The sequence below is a fragment of the Agelaius tricolor genome, unplaced genomic scaffold, assembly GCF_023055355.1.
Source record: "Agelaius tricolor isolate 1412-34295 unplaced genomic scaffold, bAgeTri1.0.p SCAF_6, whole genome shotgun sequence".
Lineage (NCBI taxonomy): Eukaryota > Metazoa > Chordata > Aves > Passeriformes > Icteridae > Agelaius > Agelaius tricolor.
The window spans coordinates 24,054,390-24,075,910 of NW_027269266.1; the positions used below are offsets into that span (position 1 = coordinate 24,054,390).

Consider the following 21,521-nt stretch of genomic DNA (forward strand, 5'->3'; position numbering starts at 1 on the left):
TCTGAACTTCTTTTTCTTTGGTATATTTGATACATGTTCACAGGCAAGGGCTTTCAGAATATTTCTGCAAATGCTGTACATCTTCTCCACATACTCTGAAAATGTTTTTGTATCAAGCATGGGCCTGTTTTCCATTGCCATGTAGTTTTAGACATTTGCAAGGTGACTGAAGATGTTTGGCTTGGACTTTTTGTGCTTTTGTGATGGTTCATTTATTTTGCTTAACCTATCCTGTCTCTTTTTCCCACATCTCACCTTGGTACTAACAGTGTCTGTCTGTCTGTCTCTTTTCAATACTGTTTCACTATTTATTATTGCTAAGTCCCTTGGTATAGTAGAGGTGTGCATGACAATTTTCCACTTCTAAGAGTGGTCTGTGTGTATGTGTGGCTTGTAGTCTTCTTTTCTAATTTAAAATTTAAAACTATGTCCTCTACAGAAATCTTTAATTCATCGTAAGTAATGAGTAGTTTGCCTTCTGATAATGTTAAAGTATTAATTAGTTCCAACCAACTGCAACATTTTAGTCTGACTTTTAGATCCACATCTGAGCCAGGATGTTTTGCAACCAAAGTCCTGCAGATCTGGGCAGTATAATTAATTGATGTTGTAGTTATCTACTGGACAAATGTAGTTTCCCTTAATGTGATGTCCTTGCTGGGGATGGTGAATTGCCAGTTACTGCAGCCTCAGTGGTTTGTTCAGTTCTGTGGAATTTCAGGAAAAGAGGAACTTGTATTGATTTTAAGTTTTATGAGTTAGAGAGAAGAAGCAAAGCTTTCCAAATAAAATAGCAGATATTACAGTGAAAATGAAACAAAGATAAATTTTCACCATTCTATTAAAATACTTACATGTCACAAAAATGCAATACACAAAAATACAAAAATATGAACTGGCTTGTGACAGAATCAGTTAAATTAAGATCCAGCACTATTTAGGCAATTCTTTCCAGTCTAGATTTCAGTATTTGGACTTCACATTTACTCAAAGGAATTCTCAAGTTCTCAAATTAAGTAGAATAATTGTGAATCATGGAAATTAAATGAATAATTCTGGCCATTAGGACAGTAACGTTCCCCCTTAAAATGGTGAGTATATTTTTGTAAATAAGTGGGAGAATTTACCAATTTAGAGAAACTGGAAAAGCATTGTATTACATATTCAATATGTCATGAGACATAGCACATCAATTGAAATAATAACCTTGTTAGTATAAAAACACAAATTCTTGATAAACATAGAACAGTATGCTAAAATATAGTTGTTACTGCAAAGTGGCATCTGATATTTATCATGCAGAACTGAACAAAAGAACATTTAGTTCATCAACCACTTCATCATTTCAGTTGCTGGAAACCTGCTTTTATTTTTAAATATAAAGTTTTTCACTACTTATTAGATATAAACCTTGTAGAACATGAAAAGTGCTTTTGGAAATGTGATTTAAAGAAGAATGAAGTAATACTTTGTTCATGGATTTTCAAAAGGGAAATGAGGTTGAGTTTGATTTTTTGAAGAAATTATTTTCTTGGCTGTTTTTTGGTAATGGCCATCATCTTTGGAATTTCCCATTTCCTTAGGTACTATTGGATTTGCTTGCTGTACAATCACTGAATTGTCAAGTTCGTATATTTGTATCATCTTGTATAAATTATTTAAACCAATATACAAATAAAAGTTTACATCAAGGTGGTCTTGCTGCCACTAGGAACGTGTAATAGAACCTCTTGCAAGCCCTGCCATACCTCAGTTGGGGTTGTTTTCAGCTGTTTGGATATTGCATGCATGTAAGGGGAATTGCAGGTCATTGGAAACTCCTTGGAGGAAGGAGTCCTCAAAGGCCAACTTAAGCCCAAACATTTTGTCTCCTGCTTTGAACAAGCTCCATATGGGATGTCCTGTCCATCTCCACAAGTATGGACTGGGGGTTGGGAGGGTCATCTCCTGGTGCTGGTCAGTCCTAGAGGAGATGTGTTGTTGTCCAGCAGGGTAATGAGTGCTCTGGGCCTAATCAGGCATCTCTGATCCCTCTGAAGTTGCTTCAGGCTCATGAGCTAAAAGTCACACACACACATTTAAGTGCTTCTCTGGATTGGGTCCAAAATGGTTAGTGCTCTGCAGGGCCAAGAACTTAGATTAGTCTTATTAGTGACTAAATTGGTAAATTAGTGACCATGAAATACAAAGCTAATTTTAACTGCAACACAATCATAATAGAAAGAGACACTATGGTTTTTATTTTTTTTATGCTTGTGATTTTTCCATTATTACTATACAATTTCCAGATAATTCAATCTTTATCTACTTTCATTGGGAATTTGAGGTTATAGAAAATAGCAGAATGGAAAGGTTATTGATATATGAAGAGTGCTAGAGACCCCAGTAATGTGATGGGGTTATTTTTGATAATGAGATATTCAATTGGTAATGCAAATTAGTACAACCATGTATTTTTGCCCTACTGTGAGAGCAATTATGTAGCATATCTATTAGGAGACATAAAAAACATTTTTGACAGATGGTATAGCTTTGAATTAGGATTTATGAAGATTATTGTATGTCTGGTGTCCAGGACACCTGGGATTATTACATTGATGTAAGAAACAACAACAAAAAAAATTCCACTAATGGTAATCGCTGCAGTGTTTTGTATCTCCCTACTGTCACCTTAAAAAGCAGTTCATGTTTATTTGATCTTGCACTTCTGGATAATCTGACATGCGCCCTTTAGCCAACAGATGTCAGCAGATTTAATGGGGGAAAACTGGACCAGTAAGTGTATTAAAATAAACTACTAAAATTGAAAGCCATCTTTGGATTTTAAATTAGGATTTTTATCTTGCTGTGTCTTTTTTTTTTTTTTTTTTTTTCTTATAGTCCTACTTCTCCCTCAAACACTTAATAGTTATTGCCTTCTATCTAAGGAGCTTGTTATATGTTTTCTAGGGCAAGAGAGAATCCCCCAAGGGATTGCTTAATCCATAATTATCTAATTTATATGTTGTTGTTATAGCCACTCTAATTATATACCTTGCTGTGATTCTTATCATCTTAGGACTTTGTTTTCTTTATGAATTGTAATAGTTCTGCTATGATTCTTGTGCCCTTTCTTTTCATAATTTGCTGTTAAAAGCTGAGAACACAGCAGATAGAAGTTCCTGAAGTAAATTTTAAATTATCTGTGATTTTATGCATATAGAAACAGGTATGCACCATTTTAGGAAAATATCTAAATAAATCAGGAATTTTTTTAAATGTTTTAATTGGCATTGACTCATGAAAGTCATCCTTTATACAGCTGCTGTGTAAAGGATTCTGCATAGATGTAAATAACAGTTTCCTAGACATCTGGTTAGGGGATGTATGAGTCAGAAAGACAGAAATACTGTGAGATATAAAATATCAAGGAAGAGATAATGAGAGTTGAGAATCCACAGAGTAGTAGTAGAAAAATAAATTCCTTTTTTACCTGTCTAGTGAAATTAACAGTTATTGCGGAAGTTGATAGACTTTTAGGATATCCTTTAGAGCAAATCAGGTGATATAATTCCAGGGCATGAATAATATTATTGTTATCTTGTTTTCCTTTTTTTTTCCAATTAAAATAAATTACTTCTATCAGACCTATTATTCACTGTTTTTTCCTTAAGTTTGTCTGTCTGGATTATTTTCACAAGTTACTGGAAAAGGAGTTATTACTGATCATGTCTCTGTTCACTTACTGACTCTTGGTTTATGGTTCAGGGGGTCCCATATTTAAAATCACAAGATGGGTGTTCTGGGCTAGATTTGTTGCATCAGTTTAAATTCCCTACATTTACTTTAGAGAAAGCAGTTTATATTTCAAATTTATTGTGATCACTTTATTTGTGATTAGTGTGCTCTCTTTTGACAAAATCCAGAATCTATTAATAATCTTGTTGCTTAGCTCAGCTTTTTTTTTTTTTTAGAAGCTCTTATAAGGTAGAATTCTAGTCATGGCCTGGTTAGACTAATTGCTTGTCATATGTCATATTAACTCTAAGATCTTCTTTTTCATATATAAAACCTGTAAAGCATATTGGTCCATATTTTCTCTCTTCTTAATTGCATAAGTAAGCAATAATCACTTAATGAAATTATCCACTTAGAAGGGACTGGAATAAGACTGTCTGCAACGAGACATCAAGCATATACTTTTCTCTTAAAAGAGAAGCTGGTACCATCAGAAGAAAGATATTTATGTTTTACTCAACTATCATGCATGATCATAAGCTGTAAGAAATGAAGTTTTAACATTATCTTTAAATAAGAATGACTCGTGTGCAGCCTTGGCAGCTGCAATGGACATCACCTTTCTTAGCTTCCTTCATCCTTTGTGTGTATGGTAAATAGCTGGGACTTCATTGGGGAATCCATGCACAGCCACAGATGGGAAGTGCATATGAAGTAGAGCTGGCATATGATAAGAAAGGCACAGTATATGCTTGTGATCTTACTGAGAACAAAGGTAAATAGCCCATTCAGCTAAAAAAAAATCAAATATTGCATATTACAGCTATTACATTTTACAACTATTGCGTGTTACAACTATTAGTGTGCAATAACATATTTACTTTGTAAAGCTTCATTATATCATAATGTTCCTATTACTATCTGTTAGATAACTTCCCAAAATATTTAGGAGGTCTTTTCATTTTAGGAAGATCTCCAGAATACATAGACAAGTGGGCTTTTGTCTGCCCTTCCTGGACAACAACTGGACAACTCAGGGAGAAGGGGAGGGTTTATATACACATTATGTATAAATATATTAGGTATATGTACATATATGAGAAAGTCTGCTCCTCATGTCACAAAGGATTAGTTGCAGTGGCCTCACAAACAGCTTTTTATAAACTGTGATTTGTGCAAGCTACTGACCCAGGGTCAACCAGTAAGACCTGGGCTGTCTTGCAAGATTATCACCTTGTAGGCTTTTTCTCAATTCTAAGGTGAATAGCTGGACTGGTTTCTGTAACAGGATACCCAGCTGGAGTCATTCAGATACTTAGTAATCACAGCAGCATCATTAATACTATGTCCATTGTCTTTTTTTTAAAGGAAAGCATTTTATTTTTAGATATAGGGAACTTGAGTGTGAATTGAGAGATGTGAATTGACGTGGTTGTCACCAACTTCCTCTCTGAACTTAGGAAACAGTTCATTTTAAAAAATGTAATGCAGTGCTGTCTTACACTTTTCTATAGCACTTTGCAAGTGTGAAATACTGTTAAACCATTTGTGTACAGCTGAGATTTCAGTACAAAAACTGAGGAAGCCTTACAGTCTTCCAAGGTGGGGCATGAATGTTCTGTCAGGCCAGCAAATACATGTGAACACAGCAAATGGATTGGAGCAGCCCCCTCTCCCACAGCCCTGCCTGTGGAGTCAGAGGCAGTGATGCAGTCAGATTGCACAATTTGTGAGGTTTGAGCAACAGAAGACAAAATGAGATCCTGTAGGGAAAGAACAACGCACAGACATGATATATTTTCATAATTCAGTGCCTGTAGATAGCAAAGTGTATACCCACATGTAACAAGTTCATAAAATAGTATAGTTGGCCTGATTTTCAGACATATGCACCAAGTGGTGATCAAGGCACATGTATGCAGAAGCACACTATGCATAATTCCCTATTTAGTTTGAGCAGAGACTCAGTGTATGTTTGGTTTAATTGCTTGCTTATTCAGTTACATCGATTGGTTGTTTGTAGCAAGAGATGCTCAAACTAGGTGCCCAGATGTTCCCATCACATATTTTAGCCTTTCTCTAATTTTGGGATCCTCTGACTAGCTAATCCCAGATAAAACTACTGATTGTCCTGTATCTCTTGCCCAAGTACATGTGGTTAGACTAAAAGCCAGTAATGCTGGTTCACTGTGCTGCTGTCAACAAATTGATCAGTTAGTCATCCTGCCTCTCAGAGCAAACCTTCTGGGCTTTCCCAATATTAAAATTGATCTAAAATGCATTGTAGATCATACATCACTTGATGAGACTGTGTGTGACTATGGTACAGTGATATTTACAAGGTGGTGCATTAGCATAAAATGGTGGGTGAAAGACCATAGGGTAGGGCAGCTCATTAACAATTACTCTAAACAGCAAGTAAGGGAAACAACAATGTCCTTAGCTTACTTGCACTGCCACTTTCAGATGGAAAAGAATAACCAAACATTAAACTCACCACAAATGACAGTGGGCAGTCCATTTTAATGAAAGAAAACATGACATGGAAATTGTCCTATTTCAGCCCAGAATGCTAATATTGGTAAGACAGGAATATGTTTTTCTGTACTTTCCATCAGTGTTGTTTGATTCTTTTGCTACAATGTAGTTCTGCTGTAATTTTTGCCTTGGAAAAAACCAAACTAGAACTTCACAGCTCCTGTCCTTCTTGTGAGAGACTGTGCATTGGGAAGAACATATTAAAATTTTGTTCTAAAGCACTTTTGAAAAATGCAAAATAAAATGTAAGTTATTTGTTTGCAGTTTTATTTTCTTTGCTTCCACAGTACTACAAATTTTAAGAATGTGTTTCTACTGTTTTAATGTGATTAACAGTACTGCTAGATAAAATCAGATCTATCTTAAAAAATAAAAGGTACCCTTCTTCTTTTTCATTGTGATCCAATTATTTTCCATCCACAGAGAACAAGGAGAGTCAAAGAGGCCACCTTATTTAAAAGAGGTGGACCAGTATTAGTTCCTTTTAAATTACTTAATTAATTAATTTGGTTTTTGCTGCTTTTAGAGTCACGACACTTTTATTACTGAATCTGGAAAACCTGCTCAGTCAGTGCTGAGGACAACTCAGTCTTGTTGCTGTTTGTAGTCTGGAGCTTTTACAACCTCTGGCTCCTGGTAAGCTGTTTGCTGAAGGTGGTGTTGACAAGTGTTCCAGTAACAGACTGTTTATGGAGGAAATTAAAGTCAAATACCCATCCTTCCTTTCTCTTACTGACCCAAATCTTTATGGAGAAAGCAGGTGGAAAGTTGTATGAGAAGATACTTGCTTAATTCTTTTTTACTTTGGCATTAAAATATTTTAAGTTTGTAAACAGGACATATTGCTAATCTTGCCCCATGCTTGGAATTTAAGCAGCATGACATAAACCTCAGAACATAGCATTTGGTACATCAATTTTTGTTGATATATCTAAGAATCCTTTTAAGATCCAGGGGTTTAGTTACTTAACAAAACTCTTGAAAGCACAGCTGAGGATGTTGTTCCCAGGTATCGCTGGAGGAAGATTGACCTGAGTTCAGACTAGTAATTCTTTTCTGTTCCCTCTACTTCTTTTCTGAAAGTCAAATCCAAGATAAGTTTCTTTTCCTTTCCTCTGATAGAAATTGTTACCCCTCTGTCTTTTTCCTCTCATTGATATTGACAATCTAGGGAGATATTTCATTGATGTTGCTGACTCCCTCAGTTACTCAAGGAAAGATTTCCTTTCATTTAAAAAACCCCAAAACCAACAACAAAACAACCTTCTGATCTATACTTTTTCCAGTTGCTCTAGTTTGCTGGAAAATATATTGGCTTTATTTTTGTGTGCAACTATGTTTGCTAAATATTTTCTTACTGTTTTTCTTTCTTTTTGTTTAATTGTCAGAATTCCTTTTTTTTTTTTTTTTTTGTAGACAGCTCTCTTTTGCATTCAAATCCTTGGATTTTCACACACTTAGTATAGTAATGAGAGAATGCAGTGTTAGCCCTCATTTCAGAGTTCTGCTCCATCTCAGAGAAGCTGTCATCTTTTTCCTGCCATAGCAGGTTACCCTGGTGGACCTTCTACAGTAGCAGGGGGTGGGAACAAGACATAGAGAGACATGAATGCAGAGACCCAGTTAGTCTAAGTTTCTGCTGTTCAGATCAACCTCTCAAAAGTCTTTAGGATCTTTTTTTTGCTTGAGGCAGTAGAGAAAATATCACATCTTGTTGTCACTAAGTACATCGACGAAATGTAGCTGCTAAAATAAAACAAATTATTTAAATACTGTTTTTTAATTCAATTTTTTTGTTTAATTATGCTGTTAAAGTTATATATTAAATTAATATCTTAGTATATTCTCTGGCTACGTTTAAAGTCAGTTATCTGAATTTTGCATTACATCATGAATGAAGGTAGCAGCAAAATAAATGTAAATGCTTTGTGCTTCTGGATGATACTGAAGTTACAAAACAAATCCATTATCAGCATTTATCAGACTTGCCTGTTCATTTTGCAATATATTGACTTGTCCTTCACTTCTGATTTGTGGTTGTGAAATGCAGTGGATGTCTAGAGCTGTGTGCATTTTCAATTACTCAAATTCTTCTGGCTTGAATTTCACTTACTATAGTAATTTTCATTAACTTTTTAATCTTCCAGCACACATGCTTTAGAATAAAGGAAAAAAAAATATCTGGCCTTGTTAGTATAATTTCCTGGCATTAGCAGAAGCACAATATACTAAATATTGGTCATGTTGCTTATTATGTTGAGATCTTTGCTATGAATAGCTTGCATAGTACTATGAAGGAACAGAGGATCTAGATAAACTGTTCCTTGTTGAACCCACACCCCTGTCTTTCTTCTAAGATAATTTTTGTTACAATAATTGTGTTGCAGAGGGGACTGCACTGTAAAGATGGTGCCCTAAAACTCAGGGGCCTCCAGAGAGGAACAGGGAGGCAGCAAGGAAAGGAACCCTGATATTGAGGGGGCAGAAGGGTTGATACAAGTCTTCAATTATCAGACCCAACAGTGGTGAAATTGGTTTGGATAGAAGGAAAGATAAGAGCATAATTACTTTACTTAATGATGGGAAATTAAGCCTTATAATTTTGAATAAAGCTTTAGAACTTTTTTTATAGTTTCCCATTATAGATGCCCACATTTGAGATGTTTTGGTTCTCTGTCTTCAAACAATTATTGAATGAAATAAATAATAGGAGTTAGGAATAAAGGAATAAAAGTAGGAATTTGAAATAAAAATATCATTATACAATTTTGGTTATATTAAATTCAATATATTTGCTAAGTTTATCACTAACCCCCCTCAAAATATTTCCTGTGATGTATTGTTAAAGGGAATTGAATCAGAACCTTCATCTTGTACTGGTTTGAGTTTGCAAAATTGGTAATGAAGAAAATCAGGCGTTTTTTTCCTAGGATGACAAAATGAGGTAGTTGGTTTAGACACTAGATTTGAAATCTTTTGTAGTACTTTAGAATACTTTTGAAGGTAGAATTACATTCTAGAAGTTCTCATAAATAAAACTCACAGGCATCTGTAGTATTTACTAGGATTATTGAGAAAAATAGGTCTGTTTCTGGAAAAAAACATATTTTTTACAGAAAATGTACATTTTTTTACATTAACACACTTTAACCATGGAACATTCAGAGTATCCAGAGTTCAAATGGTGACCTTGCAGTTCTCCCCCTCTATAGAGATTAACAGTTTTATGGCTGTTTGAGAGGGTAATAATCACATCTAATTACAGCAAGCTTATTCTGCATTTACACTATAGAGTTGTTCTAGTAATTGCACTTTTCCAATTGCTTTAATGCCAATAAGGATTCAGAAGTGTACATCAGTATTGATACTGAAAGAGTGGTTCAGCAAAACTTTCCCTGCTGTTCTTTGCAGGCCAAGATACTACATGAGGAGCTTTGCTGTAATAAAGAAAAACTGTAGAATGTCAGAGCCTCCTTTCATTGTTTCTTTAGAATTTTTTTCTTTAAGATTTCAGTGACATTAACCTGACCTTGATTCCATTCTAGTTAAGAAACAGCTGAAAAGCATGCTCTAGAGGAGAAAGAAAAATACCTCAAATGTATGTAAAAAATTAGTTAAAATATTCTTAAACTCTTATTTTAAAAATCGGTTCTATTTTACTCTGAATAGCAGTATTGATAAACTTGTACAGGTAGCAGGAGCTCTTTAAGAAAGACAAATTGCTGCTGTATTACAAAATAAGTTTCATAAGAAGCTTGGAAACTAGAGCCCAAAGCAAATGGGAAAGCTGATTTCCACTGAGAACCATTCTTGCTTTTTAAAAAGCCTCTCCAAGGACTCAGTGTTAGCCCAAACCTTTCAGCCTGTATGTCTGCCCTCCTGCAGCCCCTGAGAGCACCAGCCCTTGGCCACTGCTGCAATCCCAGACACTGCAGTTCTGCTAAGAAAGCAAGCAAGCAACCAGAAGAAATTTGCATATAGCAAGAAGCTACTTCAAGGTCTCCAGCTCTTACATCTAAATTGGCTCTCCCAGCTAAGAGTAGCTTTTCTCTTGAGTCTCTGAACAGGAAGGCTGATTACAATTTTGAGTGAACCTTGAAAGAATAGCATCTCTCATTATTCACATGTGATTTTCTGAAACCACAGGGCATCTGTATTGTGCTTGTCCAGGTGGGTTTGTTCCTTTCTTACAGTCCTGTAAGGATGCAGGTCACATACTTACTGGTGCATTGGGCTGGTTTTGTGTTAATGTTTTGGGTTGGGGGTTTTGTGGTACTTGAAAATGATCATGTTGGGCACTTTCCCCACCACCAGCAAGGTTTTACTGATCCTGCATGGACATCAGAAGGAATTTTGGACATCAGAAGGAATTTTGGACATCAGAAAGAATTTCTTCACAGAAGGGGTTGTTAAAATTGGAATGGACTGCCCAGAGAGGTCATGGAGTCATGATCTCTGGAGGTGTTTAAGGAAATCCTGGATGTGGCTCTCAGTGCTATGGTCTGGTTGACAAGGTGGTGTCTGGTGATAGGTTGGACTCTGTGATCCCTGAGGTCTTTTCCAATCTTATTGATTCTGTGATCATGTTCCCCTAGGTTAAATTTTTGAATGCAAACCTTGTGAGTATTTTTTTCTTTTCTCCTCTGTTCATCTTTGCCATTACCATTTTTATTTGAAAAGTGAATTGTTGTCATCAATGGAGATACTCATTCTGGAGTTCCCACAAATTTTCTAAGGACATCCAGTGAGTACCCTAAAGCATCAACTAAAACACATTGGAGGAACAATCCCATATGACAATTTCCATTTCTAGGTACATCATAACTACTGCATAGTATTCTAGATACCTTATGATTCACTATTTCCAGTAATCCCATGAAGTTGCCTGAAATAAAGATAATTCTTTACCACCAGTCACATAGCAAGTGTTTGTCATAAGTATCATATTGCTGGATATTTACTAAATATTCTGGAAGACTGAAGGTACTGTTTCTTTCTTGAGGCTGGTTTTAAGAAAAATAGGTCTGTTTCTGGAAAAAACCCATCTTTTTTACAGAACATGTTATTTTTTTTAAATTAATCATTTTTGATAGAAAACCTTGTTTGAGGGTTTGGATAATAATAATGCTGGCACTAATCTTTGATTCTCCTTCAGAGCACTGTAAATACAGCTTCTCCAGTACACTGTAAAATGTGTGGGTTTTCTTCCTTATGAGACTCTTGGCAAACTTTATGGTTAATACAAAGACATGCAGCAAATTAGATGTTTTTAAAAACAGCTGAGAAACATCTTTTAATAAAGATAAAAAATAAATAATCTACTTTAGAGGGTAGTTTTATACTTTGTTTGTTTCAAAATAACATTGTTTTCAAAGCACAATTAGTATCTGGTGGCCAGCTACTATATATATTTACATAGTGTTTCTTTTCTCCTGTTCTTTTGGATTGCAAACCAAGAATACAGAAGACACTGTGTTTATTTGAAGTAAATTTTATTGCCATGCCTTATGTAATTTTTACTAATTTTTTGACTCCTTGGTGTATGGTGAAATGTAAATCAGTGATCTTCTTGGTCCATTCAATTAGTATTTCTCACAACAGGATTGTGTGTCAGAGCATTTGGCAGTGCTCAGTTTAGCAAATGTCCAGATAATATGCTCTGAATGCACTGTACTCTGGCTAAGGAAGTTAGGCATTTCAGTAGAAACCAGTGTGACTAATGTGCAATATCAAATTCTCTAGGACTTGCAGTTCTATATGTGCTTGAAGAATGCATGCATAAAGCATAAGCCATTTCATAACCTTGACCTGGGTTGCATCACAGCATTCTGTGCTGGTGTTGTGCTGGAAGTGACCCTGGCACCCATGGGTGACTGATGTTCTCCACCAGAGTGTCCAGTTCTTCATCATGTTACCTGAAAGCCTGCTGGGGAGCTTGGCTTCAAATGGGTTTAAATGGGCTAAGATGTATTTCATTCATATTCACCATATGAATGAAATACATCTTAGCCCATTTAAAGGATATCTTCACATTTTGGGGGCACAGAAACATGTCTGGTTTGATAGGGTCTTGCACAGGAGGCCAGCATCTAATATCATTACAGGAATGATATTAGAAACAGCTCAGAAACAGTTCTGCATAGCAAAGGGCAATAACTGCCTGTGGTGACTGCTCTAGGCAGAACTGAAAATTTTCTTCTTGTTACCTGAATTCTTCAGGACAGGAACTTTTTTCTTCATATAGAGAAGTAATATAAAATGTGATTTCTTATAAACGTAGAAGTGAATGCAAACTTTTTAAGGTCATTAAAAATAACTGTTTTCATGGGAGAGACAGTATTGGATTAAATGTGAAACTTAAATAGAAAATCTAGACTCCTTTTTCATTTGTGTTGTGAATGGATCTTGTCATATTAGGCCCAAGACCTTCTCATGAGGGGTTGAGTAAACTAAGATCCAAAGACCACTGGAATTAAGATAAGATCATGGCATTTGTTAAACTGACCTGACACTTTCCTTTGTTTCTTACCAGTACTATGTTTATGTCAACTGTTTTGGTCTTTCTTTCTGATACTATTTTGACTATTCAAATAGTATCATAACCTATTAAGACTATTAAGAACCTCACTGACAGTATGCAGAGATTGAGTTTGATAAAATGATGCTTTCACAGTAAAATAATTCTAACATAATTCATCCTTCCTTGCTGCAGTCTTGCTTTCAACTCTGGAGTGAGACTTGGGAGTTAGCAAAGCTGGTCCTTGCTCCATCACTGTCAGTATATTGTATCTGCTATGTACAGAAAGGGCTTTAATTTCTGGGTCTGCCTATTTAGCACCATTCTAACAAATGTAAGCTTTATGGAGGAAAAAATATCCAAGATGCTTTGTTCTTGCTCTGATATTTTTTTCCCCTCTTTGAAGTTAGTTTTGCCACGTGATGGTCTAATTTGCATTGTAAATTGTCTTCACCCAGCTTGGGGGACAATTGAGATATAAACAGGTGCTCATAAAAGTATAATTTGCCAATCAAAATAAACATTAGATTCTAGGGATTTCTGATTATCATCTGAATGATGGGAATAGGACAGTGAGTGAGGGATCATTTTCCCCTGAATATGGGAGGGGAGGGAGGCAGAAAGGTCTTTGAAGATCTAGTTTAATTGATTCCTAGATGTAACCCAGTTTTTCAACTGGGGCTTTCTGGCTTCCCTTCAGAATATGGGAATGATAAAAGACAAGCAAGTACCAGCACCTCAATAAATGATCCACAAGTTCTTTCTTTCAAGAAGGAATGTAATAAATTCCTGCCGAGTAGAAATTAAGAGAAGTTTTTAAGTTTACAGCAGCAACAAATTTAAGGACTCACCTGAAGTGAGTGGATTCTTTCAGATGAATATTAACATAAATAAATGAAGTGGGGCATTCTTTCAGATGAATATTAACATAAATAAATGTTCTGTCTGTTTGACAGTGTTCTTAGCAAGAGAATATGTGTGTACCAGAAGATGTTTATGACTACTGTTCTAATGCATACCTTGGGCCCTGGCAAGAAGGAAGACTTCTCTCAAAATGTTAGCAATGAACAGCCATAGGAGCTAATACCTCTTAAAGGGAGAGCTGATTGGAGATAACTGTGCTGATGAGAAAAGAAAAGTACAAGAGGTTTTGGTGTTTTTCCTGAACTTACAGACTTCCAGTACTATTGCCCATGTTTTTTTTTCTCACAGCTTGGAAAGCTGGAATAGAACTATGGAATAGAACTATCTTCCTGGCTTCTCTGCTAGCTTTCCTATTTTCCCTGTCCTCTAAAGGTACCAGAATCAGTAAGGAAAGCCAAAATAAATCTTTTCTATCAGCTGTTGCCTCTGCTGTTGCACGTAGCTTTCTGAAGAGCTGTTAACTACATCTAAAAATGGAGAACTGAGAAAAGGAAGGACAGGGAAAATAAAGACATATCTGTAAACTGTAGCTGTAGGAATTCTATAGTAATAGCCATACCAGTATTACAGTTGCATGGAGAATGTTGCTCCTCTTGTGTAGTGGATCACAACTAGTAAGTTAGTAGCTGTATGTAGCAGTCACTCCTTTTAATAAATTTCTTAACCTTCAGAAATTTTACATTATTATCCTGTGACATGATAGTAACAGATCTTGGGAAGTTAAGCCTTAGGTTCCAAATCATTGTGAGCATGAACAAAAGCATCCAAGAGAGGGCCCCTTTCAGTGCAGCACCATTCACTAACCCTTGTGTCCCAGCAGGCTGTGGAGGAGCACGTGCCACCCAGGACAGTGCTGGCTGTGACACGGCCTGGCCAGGTCATTTGTGTCACTGTTGACTCGTCCCTGGCAGGTTAATAGGAGGTTTAGCACTGGTTTATCTGTCCTACCAGATGAAATGCAGGGTTGTGTAAGGAATGACTAGTGCTCAGGCTGTGTTCAAGGCAAAGCCAGTCCTTTCTTTGGGAAGAAGATGGAGTGTCTTTTCCCTGGGCTAAATGCTCTGGGCAAGAAAACAAAGCACCCACCACCACCCAAACTGTTCTTCTGTCAGACAGCAACGCCCTCAGGGTCTCTGGAAGAGCCATGATCTGGGATATTCAACTTTAGCACAGGTCAGATATTGAGCAGCACAACACCCCTAAAAATCATGGGTGCAGGCAACCTCCATATGACTGGACGCATTTCACTCTTAGGATCAAGTGAATACCAAATTAGTGTTTCAAGCTTTCAGTGCTCTTCCTTCCCTAATAGCTGTGTAAGCTTTGGAGTTTTCTGTCTGCATGTTGACTATGGGAGGTTGAAAGGAAGAAGTCTGGACTTCCTCAAAGTCAGAAATTCCTGTCTGTGTTCATGGCTCTGACATGACTTGTTAAGGCAATTTGAAACACCTTACTGAATATCTCTGTATGTGCGCTGATACAAAGTAGAAATCCTTACAACAAACATCTGGCTCCTAGAGATCACAGAATCATTGAGTGGTTTGGGGTGAAGGAACCTTAACGATCATCTCCAACTCCCAAATCCCCTGCCATTGCCAGGGACACCTTTCACTAGACCAGGTTGCTCAGAGCCTGTTTTCAGGAACATCATTATGGGTGCCTAATGAGAGGTATCAGTTTGTATAGAATTTTATTTCTATAAACAGTAAAAAAAATTACATTTGATTTCTAGAGGCAGAGTAAATAGTATTTTCTTTGTTCTTAAAATGGCCAAAGTGTCAGGATAAACAGTAAGATCATATTGGTAGGTCAGGATCAAAGCTTGCAAGCCTGTTGTGTCCAACATTATTCTGTAAATTGTGTCGACTACTTCTGTATGGCAAGTTTTTATATTTCCTTGTTGGTTTTGGTTCTTGGGTCGTTGTTGGTTTTTTTTAAGTTTTAACTGTGGTTTTCTATAAAGAACATATTTGGTACTGCATATGTTTCCCTATACAATAGAACTTACCAGCCTGTCATGCAATTCTATTTCACACTGGCAAGTAACATCATTAATCCTTTGAAATAACTGGGATAGGACAGTTCTTAATCACTTAAAGTCATGCTTTTCTTGGACAACTTCTGGAAAGGCACAGGGGGAACAAAAGATGGAGCTTCATCAGTTTATGAAAGGAATTGTATGAAGTAATTTCCCCTAAACAAGACTGAACATAATGACAAAAAGTCCCATGAGCCTTATGGGTTTCATAAATGCAGAGTAATTTTGGGTAGCCAGTCTGAGTTCAAGAAGTGTTTGGACAACATTCTCAGGCACATGGTATGACTCTTGGGGTGTTCTGTGCAGAGTCAGGAGTTGGACTCAATGACCCTAATTTCCCTTCCAACTCAGCATATTCTGTGTTTCTGTGATCTCAGTAATCATTACAAAGAGTCATATTTTTTGTTTTAGCCTTAATTCTGGTGGACCTGAGCCAAATAATTATATCAACATGTATTAAGAACTGCTATTTTAGATCTACCTAAACTGAACTCTGAAATTGCTTTTATTTGTTTGGGGTTTTTTTGTTTCCCTTTGTTAGTAGGTCCTTGTGGTTCTAAGTAAAAAGCCATAGCTGCCTGATTTGTAGTGTGTAAATTTCTGTTCCTCTGTTCTCTTTAGATAAATACGGGGCAGCGGTCACAGTTGACTGTATCAAGCACAGAGATGGGAAATCAAAGGAGCCAGGCTTTGGAGAGCAGCCCTTTCATGTCAGAGCTCCTGAGCGATGTCCCCTTTGCCCTGGCGCCACATGTGTTAGCAGTGCAGGGCACCCACGGTGACGTTCCTGACCGGCTGCTCACCTACGACATCAATGATAATTTATCAAGGTTTTGGTATGACTTTACACTTGAAAATTCAGTGCTTTGTGATCCGTAATGTTCTCTTTATCTTTTCTGCCTCTGTCAAGGAACAAGTCTTAAATTGAAGATAAAGACTTACTTTAATTGACTTAATATTTTGGGGGCTTGCCTCTGGTATATCAAAGGGGTTCTTATTGACAACTGTGATATATTTCTTAGCTTTAAGGGAACTATAACTTAATACATTAAATATTGCATTTATTTCCAAAGAAATCAAGCCTCAGTAGGAGACTGGCTGCTGGTATCTACTTCCAGTAGGTAGGCTGCAGACACAAACATTTGACTTTAGAGGAAGTCTATGTCTCAACTGTTTTGTTATTTCAATTAGTTACAAAACACATAGATTGTGTTACACATATTAAGATCACCTCTTGATTTTGTACAGATAGAAACCAATATTAAATGCTAAAGCAATGCTGCTCTGCACTACTGGACAGAGAGCTTTTCAGTGAAACCAAGTTTTAAAACTCAGAGTTAATTAGAAGCCCTTAAGTAATCATTAAGACTTAATAGAATTGGTTAAACTTACCAATTTCAAAGTGAAAATCAGTTGCTTCCTCCCCTTTTCCAGTAGATGGTATTTTGTCTGTCTCATTTTGTGTCTGCCTGGAGAAGTTGTCCCCGCCTGCCTGTTGGCTGCTGTTTGTTCTCATTACCACATGTGTTCCTGATTTATATACAGATCAGCTTTTCCATTTTAACCTCTTTGCCCCCTGAAGAAGGAAATCTCAGGACACGTACTTTTAATGGTCACACCCTTCTTTTTTTAATTTGTGTGCCAGAGGTACAGATGGCAATGTTTAACAACAGGAAAACATTACATTGTTTCTTATCCAACTAAATTAAACTGCTAAATGCCTAAACACACATTCTCACAGACCACTGTGTCCCCACTCACAAGATTTGAGCATGTTTTTACCAGCTAAGACCAGAGCTGCTGTTCCACCAGCAACAGCTCTCTGATGTCACATCACAGTTTGTGATGAATGTGTGACCTGTGGCACACACTTGTTTTCTCTCTTGGGGTACAATATATAGATTGTGCTAAATGTTGGTGGATATTTTCCTGTATTTTTTATGCTCTTACACTCTTCTGGTAGCTTAAAGTACATATATTTTCAGACTTGGGTCCTCTTACAGTATTTGAGATAAATACTGTAAAATGATGAAGAAATTACATTGTGAATATTTCTTAGGTTGTTAAATATTAATGGTTTAGAATTTTTTTAAATGTGCATATTTTGTATTTTTGACAGCTGTGTTCTTAAATGTTTTGAAGATATTTCAAGGGGAGTATCTGTGCTGCACTCAAATAAAAAAGCCAAGTAATAATGAGTTGTTTTTTATATGTGAGAGTTATTATGTGGTTTCACCTATATTGTTTACTACAGCTCTGACCATTTAGCTTTCATGGGAACTTGAACTTGGAAATTCAGTTTGAAAATCTTTTCAGTGCCATTTTAAAATTAGTGTCCTTCTAATAAAATATATCACACTCTCATCTGATGGATTCTGTGTGCTGTGTTGGTGACTTGCAGTGGTTTAGGTGGCATCCATGACACTGCTTGGAGAATAGTTTGTCTGGGAGCTAGGAAGTACTCAGGCACTCAGGCCTCGTAGAAGGAAGAATTAATTTTATGAAGTTATTCAGAACTGTTTTGTTTTCTGAGTTTTTTAGTTAACGCATACTGAAAGCACTAAAACAATTTTAATTATTATTTTATATCCAGCAGTTGAAAAACTGATCATTCAATAAATAGCATGTTTCCATTCAAGCTGTCCATTCTGAATCTGAAATGTTTCTGCAGCTGAGCTGGTCTAGAAGCAGAGCTGTAAAGCACTGTTGAAGACCAAACCAACTCACAATACTGGTTCTTTATTTGCTAGCTGACTTGGTATGAAATTTTTTGCAATAATTTTTTGCCTAAAGTTAGACAGTTTATCTAAAATAATTACATCTTGTCAGATTTGAGCTCTGTTGCACTCACAGGTGTCCTTTCAAAAGGAAAGGAGCAGCAAAGGAGAGTAGGGAGGAGATTGTATTTACCATGATGAGAAATGTGGGCAGTAGGTTTAAACATTTGGTCTTCATCCTTAATTGCCTCCTGTAAAGGGTAAAATTTACACCCAGCAAAGCACCACTAATGAGCAAGGGTACTGGGAATGCGTCTCCTGACTGCCCTCCCTTTAGCAGAGGCTGGGGCTCCAACCTCTCCCTTGCTTGAGAATGCCCCTAAAATTGGATTGGTGCCTTGTGGCATGTGTTGAAAGGTAAATCAAAGAACAACTGCATCCAAAGCAGCCTGTCAGAAGGCTGACTGGGAGATGGTCCCTACAGACAACTCCCTGCTGACAAAGTGAGAGATGGAACCAGACAATGTTGTGTCCAGCAGGTCAGTCAAGGTGGTGGTTACAGATCTGGTTTCTGCTGTTTCTGTACAGTGTGATCCAAACCCTGATATGACAGTCAGCAAATACACACTTGTGTGGTCACAGAGCAGAGGGCTTCACCCTAGAGCACCTAAAGGAGAAATGCAAAGAGCATATTCACCACAGCAATTACAGTATCTCAAAATAACACACAGTTTATTGCATTTTTAGCTGGAGAGCCTGTTATGTTCACAAAAGCACTAAAGCAGCCTCCTGGGCAAGATGAGCAGGTTGTTCTGAACAATAGCATAAAACTGGAGCTTGAGAAACTGCCCTCCTGCCCACAGCCACCCTTCTGTTATGACATGATCATTCATCTTGCCTTGGGTTTTCTCTGCTCAGCCTGGTGACTAGGGAGAGGAACCAGAAGTGCAACTCCTGGGGGTAACTCCTTCCCTTCCTAACTGCAACTCTTCTACTGATGACAGGGCCATTCCAGATTAACCAGATTTCTTTTTGAAGCCAGAGACTGTGCAACAACAAAGAAGCAGAATATCCTCCTTAAATTCCAAAGGTAGACTCCTGTTTGGTGCTGTAGCAAGACAAAGGTTTAGTAAGCCAAGCTGAGTTCATTCAGCCTACAACCCTGCTGTGCTGCAACTTTTCATCGACATTAAGCCTGACTTTCTGTAACGAGCTCGCAAAATTAGGAAGCATGTGTTTTTTTAGGCCAGACTTCTTCCCATCAATATGTCAAATTCCTTAAATGAAGAAAAAAAATTTAACTTCTTGTATCCTCCATTGAAACTGTGTTCTTTCTTTACCAGTAGATATTTTTGTACTTTGAGTCTCCTAGAGAACTACTACCTCTTCTTCTCAATGTCCTTCTGAGAGATGAGTTCCCAGAGACCCTTTCTTAGCTCTCCTGCCTGAATCACAGCCCTGGAAACTGAATGAAGTGCAGATGGCAAGAATATGATGACACTATCATACTGGTGATCTGAATCAGGACACAAATCAGTATCATGTCCCACAGTCCTTTTTGTGCACATGTAGTAGACAGCACAATAGTGCCTGCACATTAACACAAGTAATGGGAGATTATCAGTGGATCACATACTTTTTGAACATTTTGGAACAGATCCTTCTTTTTAGTCTGCAGCCTTCCATGCAGAATTCTTTCTAAATTGTGTTTTCTCCAAAAACAGTCATTGAATATTCAATTAAAGTTTACTTTCTGATGCTATATCAGAGTAGCTCAAAGAGCTTTGTTGTATCACAGCTCAGTGTTTTCTGCCTTCTACAGAAGCAAAAGTCTGGCTGTATGGTTCATAAAATAAACCAGAAGTTGTAAAGCTTTCAGCAGGTTATGATGAGATGCTGGAGAAGCCTTTTTTTAATTCTGTAGCAAAAGAGAGTATCTAGTGATGGAAGTGGAAGTTATGGTGACCCCAGAAGGATGCAGCAGCTGTAGACCAGAGACAAGAGAGGGCTTAGTTCTGCTAGCCAATTCAATTCACTTTTCCTTGCTGCAAAGATAAAATAAACTCTTGAGATCAAAGATCTAATTTACAAGGCTGTCCTCTCAAGTCAGTTGACACTTGTACTTCAATAACAGAACATGAAAGAAACTGCTCACAAGCAAACAAAAAAAAAAGATGAGCCTTGATTATAAACATCCTTCATTCAACTCTTTGTGGCTATCAGCATCATGGTTAGAGTAGCCTCTCACATCCAAATGTTCATGTAAGTGTTCTGGGAGGTCAGCTTTGAGCATCCATCTAAATCTCACTGGAAAAGAAGCAGATGGGCTCGGAAAACAAAGCCCCAGGTGGAATAGCCCATCACAGAGGTGGGAATTACTTATTTAAAGCAACTGATACTAGTAGAACTTCAGCCTGACTTTGTGCCAGCCTTTTTATGAAGAGTTCTGCTATTTGTCTGTTTTCCTTTAGAAAATAAAGCAACATGTGACATATTGTGAGCTGTGGTGTAATTTCCTTTTCCAGCTGTTTTTTAAAACTATTGGTGTATCTGCTTGGCTTATTCTGCTCTTAAAGACACTTTTAGATTCCTGCATTTTGTTCCTTTAGATTCCTTTGAGTTTGTCTATGATATGTTTAGATAGGGCTTATGTAGAATACTTAATATCTGTATTATCTGTAGTTAATATCTGTATTATCAATTTATTCAAAGGATCTTTTAGTTCTTATTGGTTTTGTTATTATGTCTTCTGCAGTTTGCCTAGTTCTCCTTCAGTTGTCTCTCAAATAAAAAACATCTACACTTCTCCCTCTATTTGTTAGGGTGGAATAGAACATATGCATTAATTTTATCCCAGAAAGGATTGCCAAATTTTTTTCAAGTAATAGTACAGTACTTGCAGGTATTACATATGAATGATAGTATAATTATGGCTAAAAGTAGACACATGGGGTTAATGTTTGCTATCTTTTAATGCAGTTCAATTCATGTTGTAATTGGACTTCTGTTTTGGGGGCAAAGTAGGAAAGTGTTGTAATGTCAATTGATACTGGTTTAATAGAGGAATTTA

At 36.9% G+C, this 21,521-nt stretch overlaps 1 protein-coding gene across 7 annotated transcripts in view; it reads left to right on the forward strand.

Moving 5' to 3' along the window:
• The window catches only part of UMAD1 (UBAP1-MVB12-associated (UMA) domain containing 1), a 101,410-nt gene that overhangs the window by 61,815 nt on the left and 18,074 nt on the right, over nucleotides 1–21,521 (forward strand). For 6 of the 7 annotated variants that reach the window (XR_011679490.1, XR_011679491.1, XM_071429063.1 and 3 more), the window contains one exon: nucleotides 16,356–16,570. Coding sequence is in view for 5 of the 7 variants with exons in the window: in XM_071429063.1 (XP_071285164.1) it covers nucleotides 16,356–16,570 (215 nt within the window). In the remaining 2 variants the exon portion in view is untranslated. Of the gene's footprint in view, nucleotides 1–16,355; nucleotides 18,099–21,521 lie in introns of those variants that run through there. The other variant, XM_071429065.1, reaches the window with a different exon arrangement.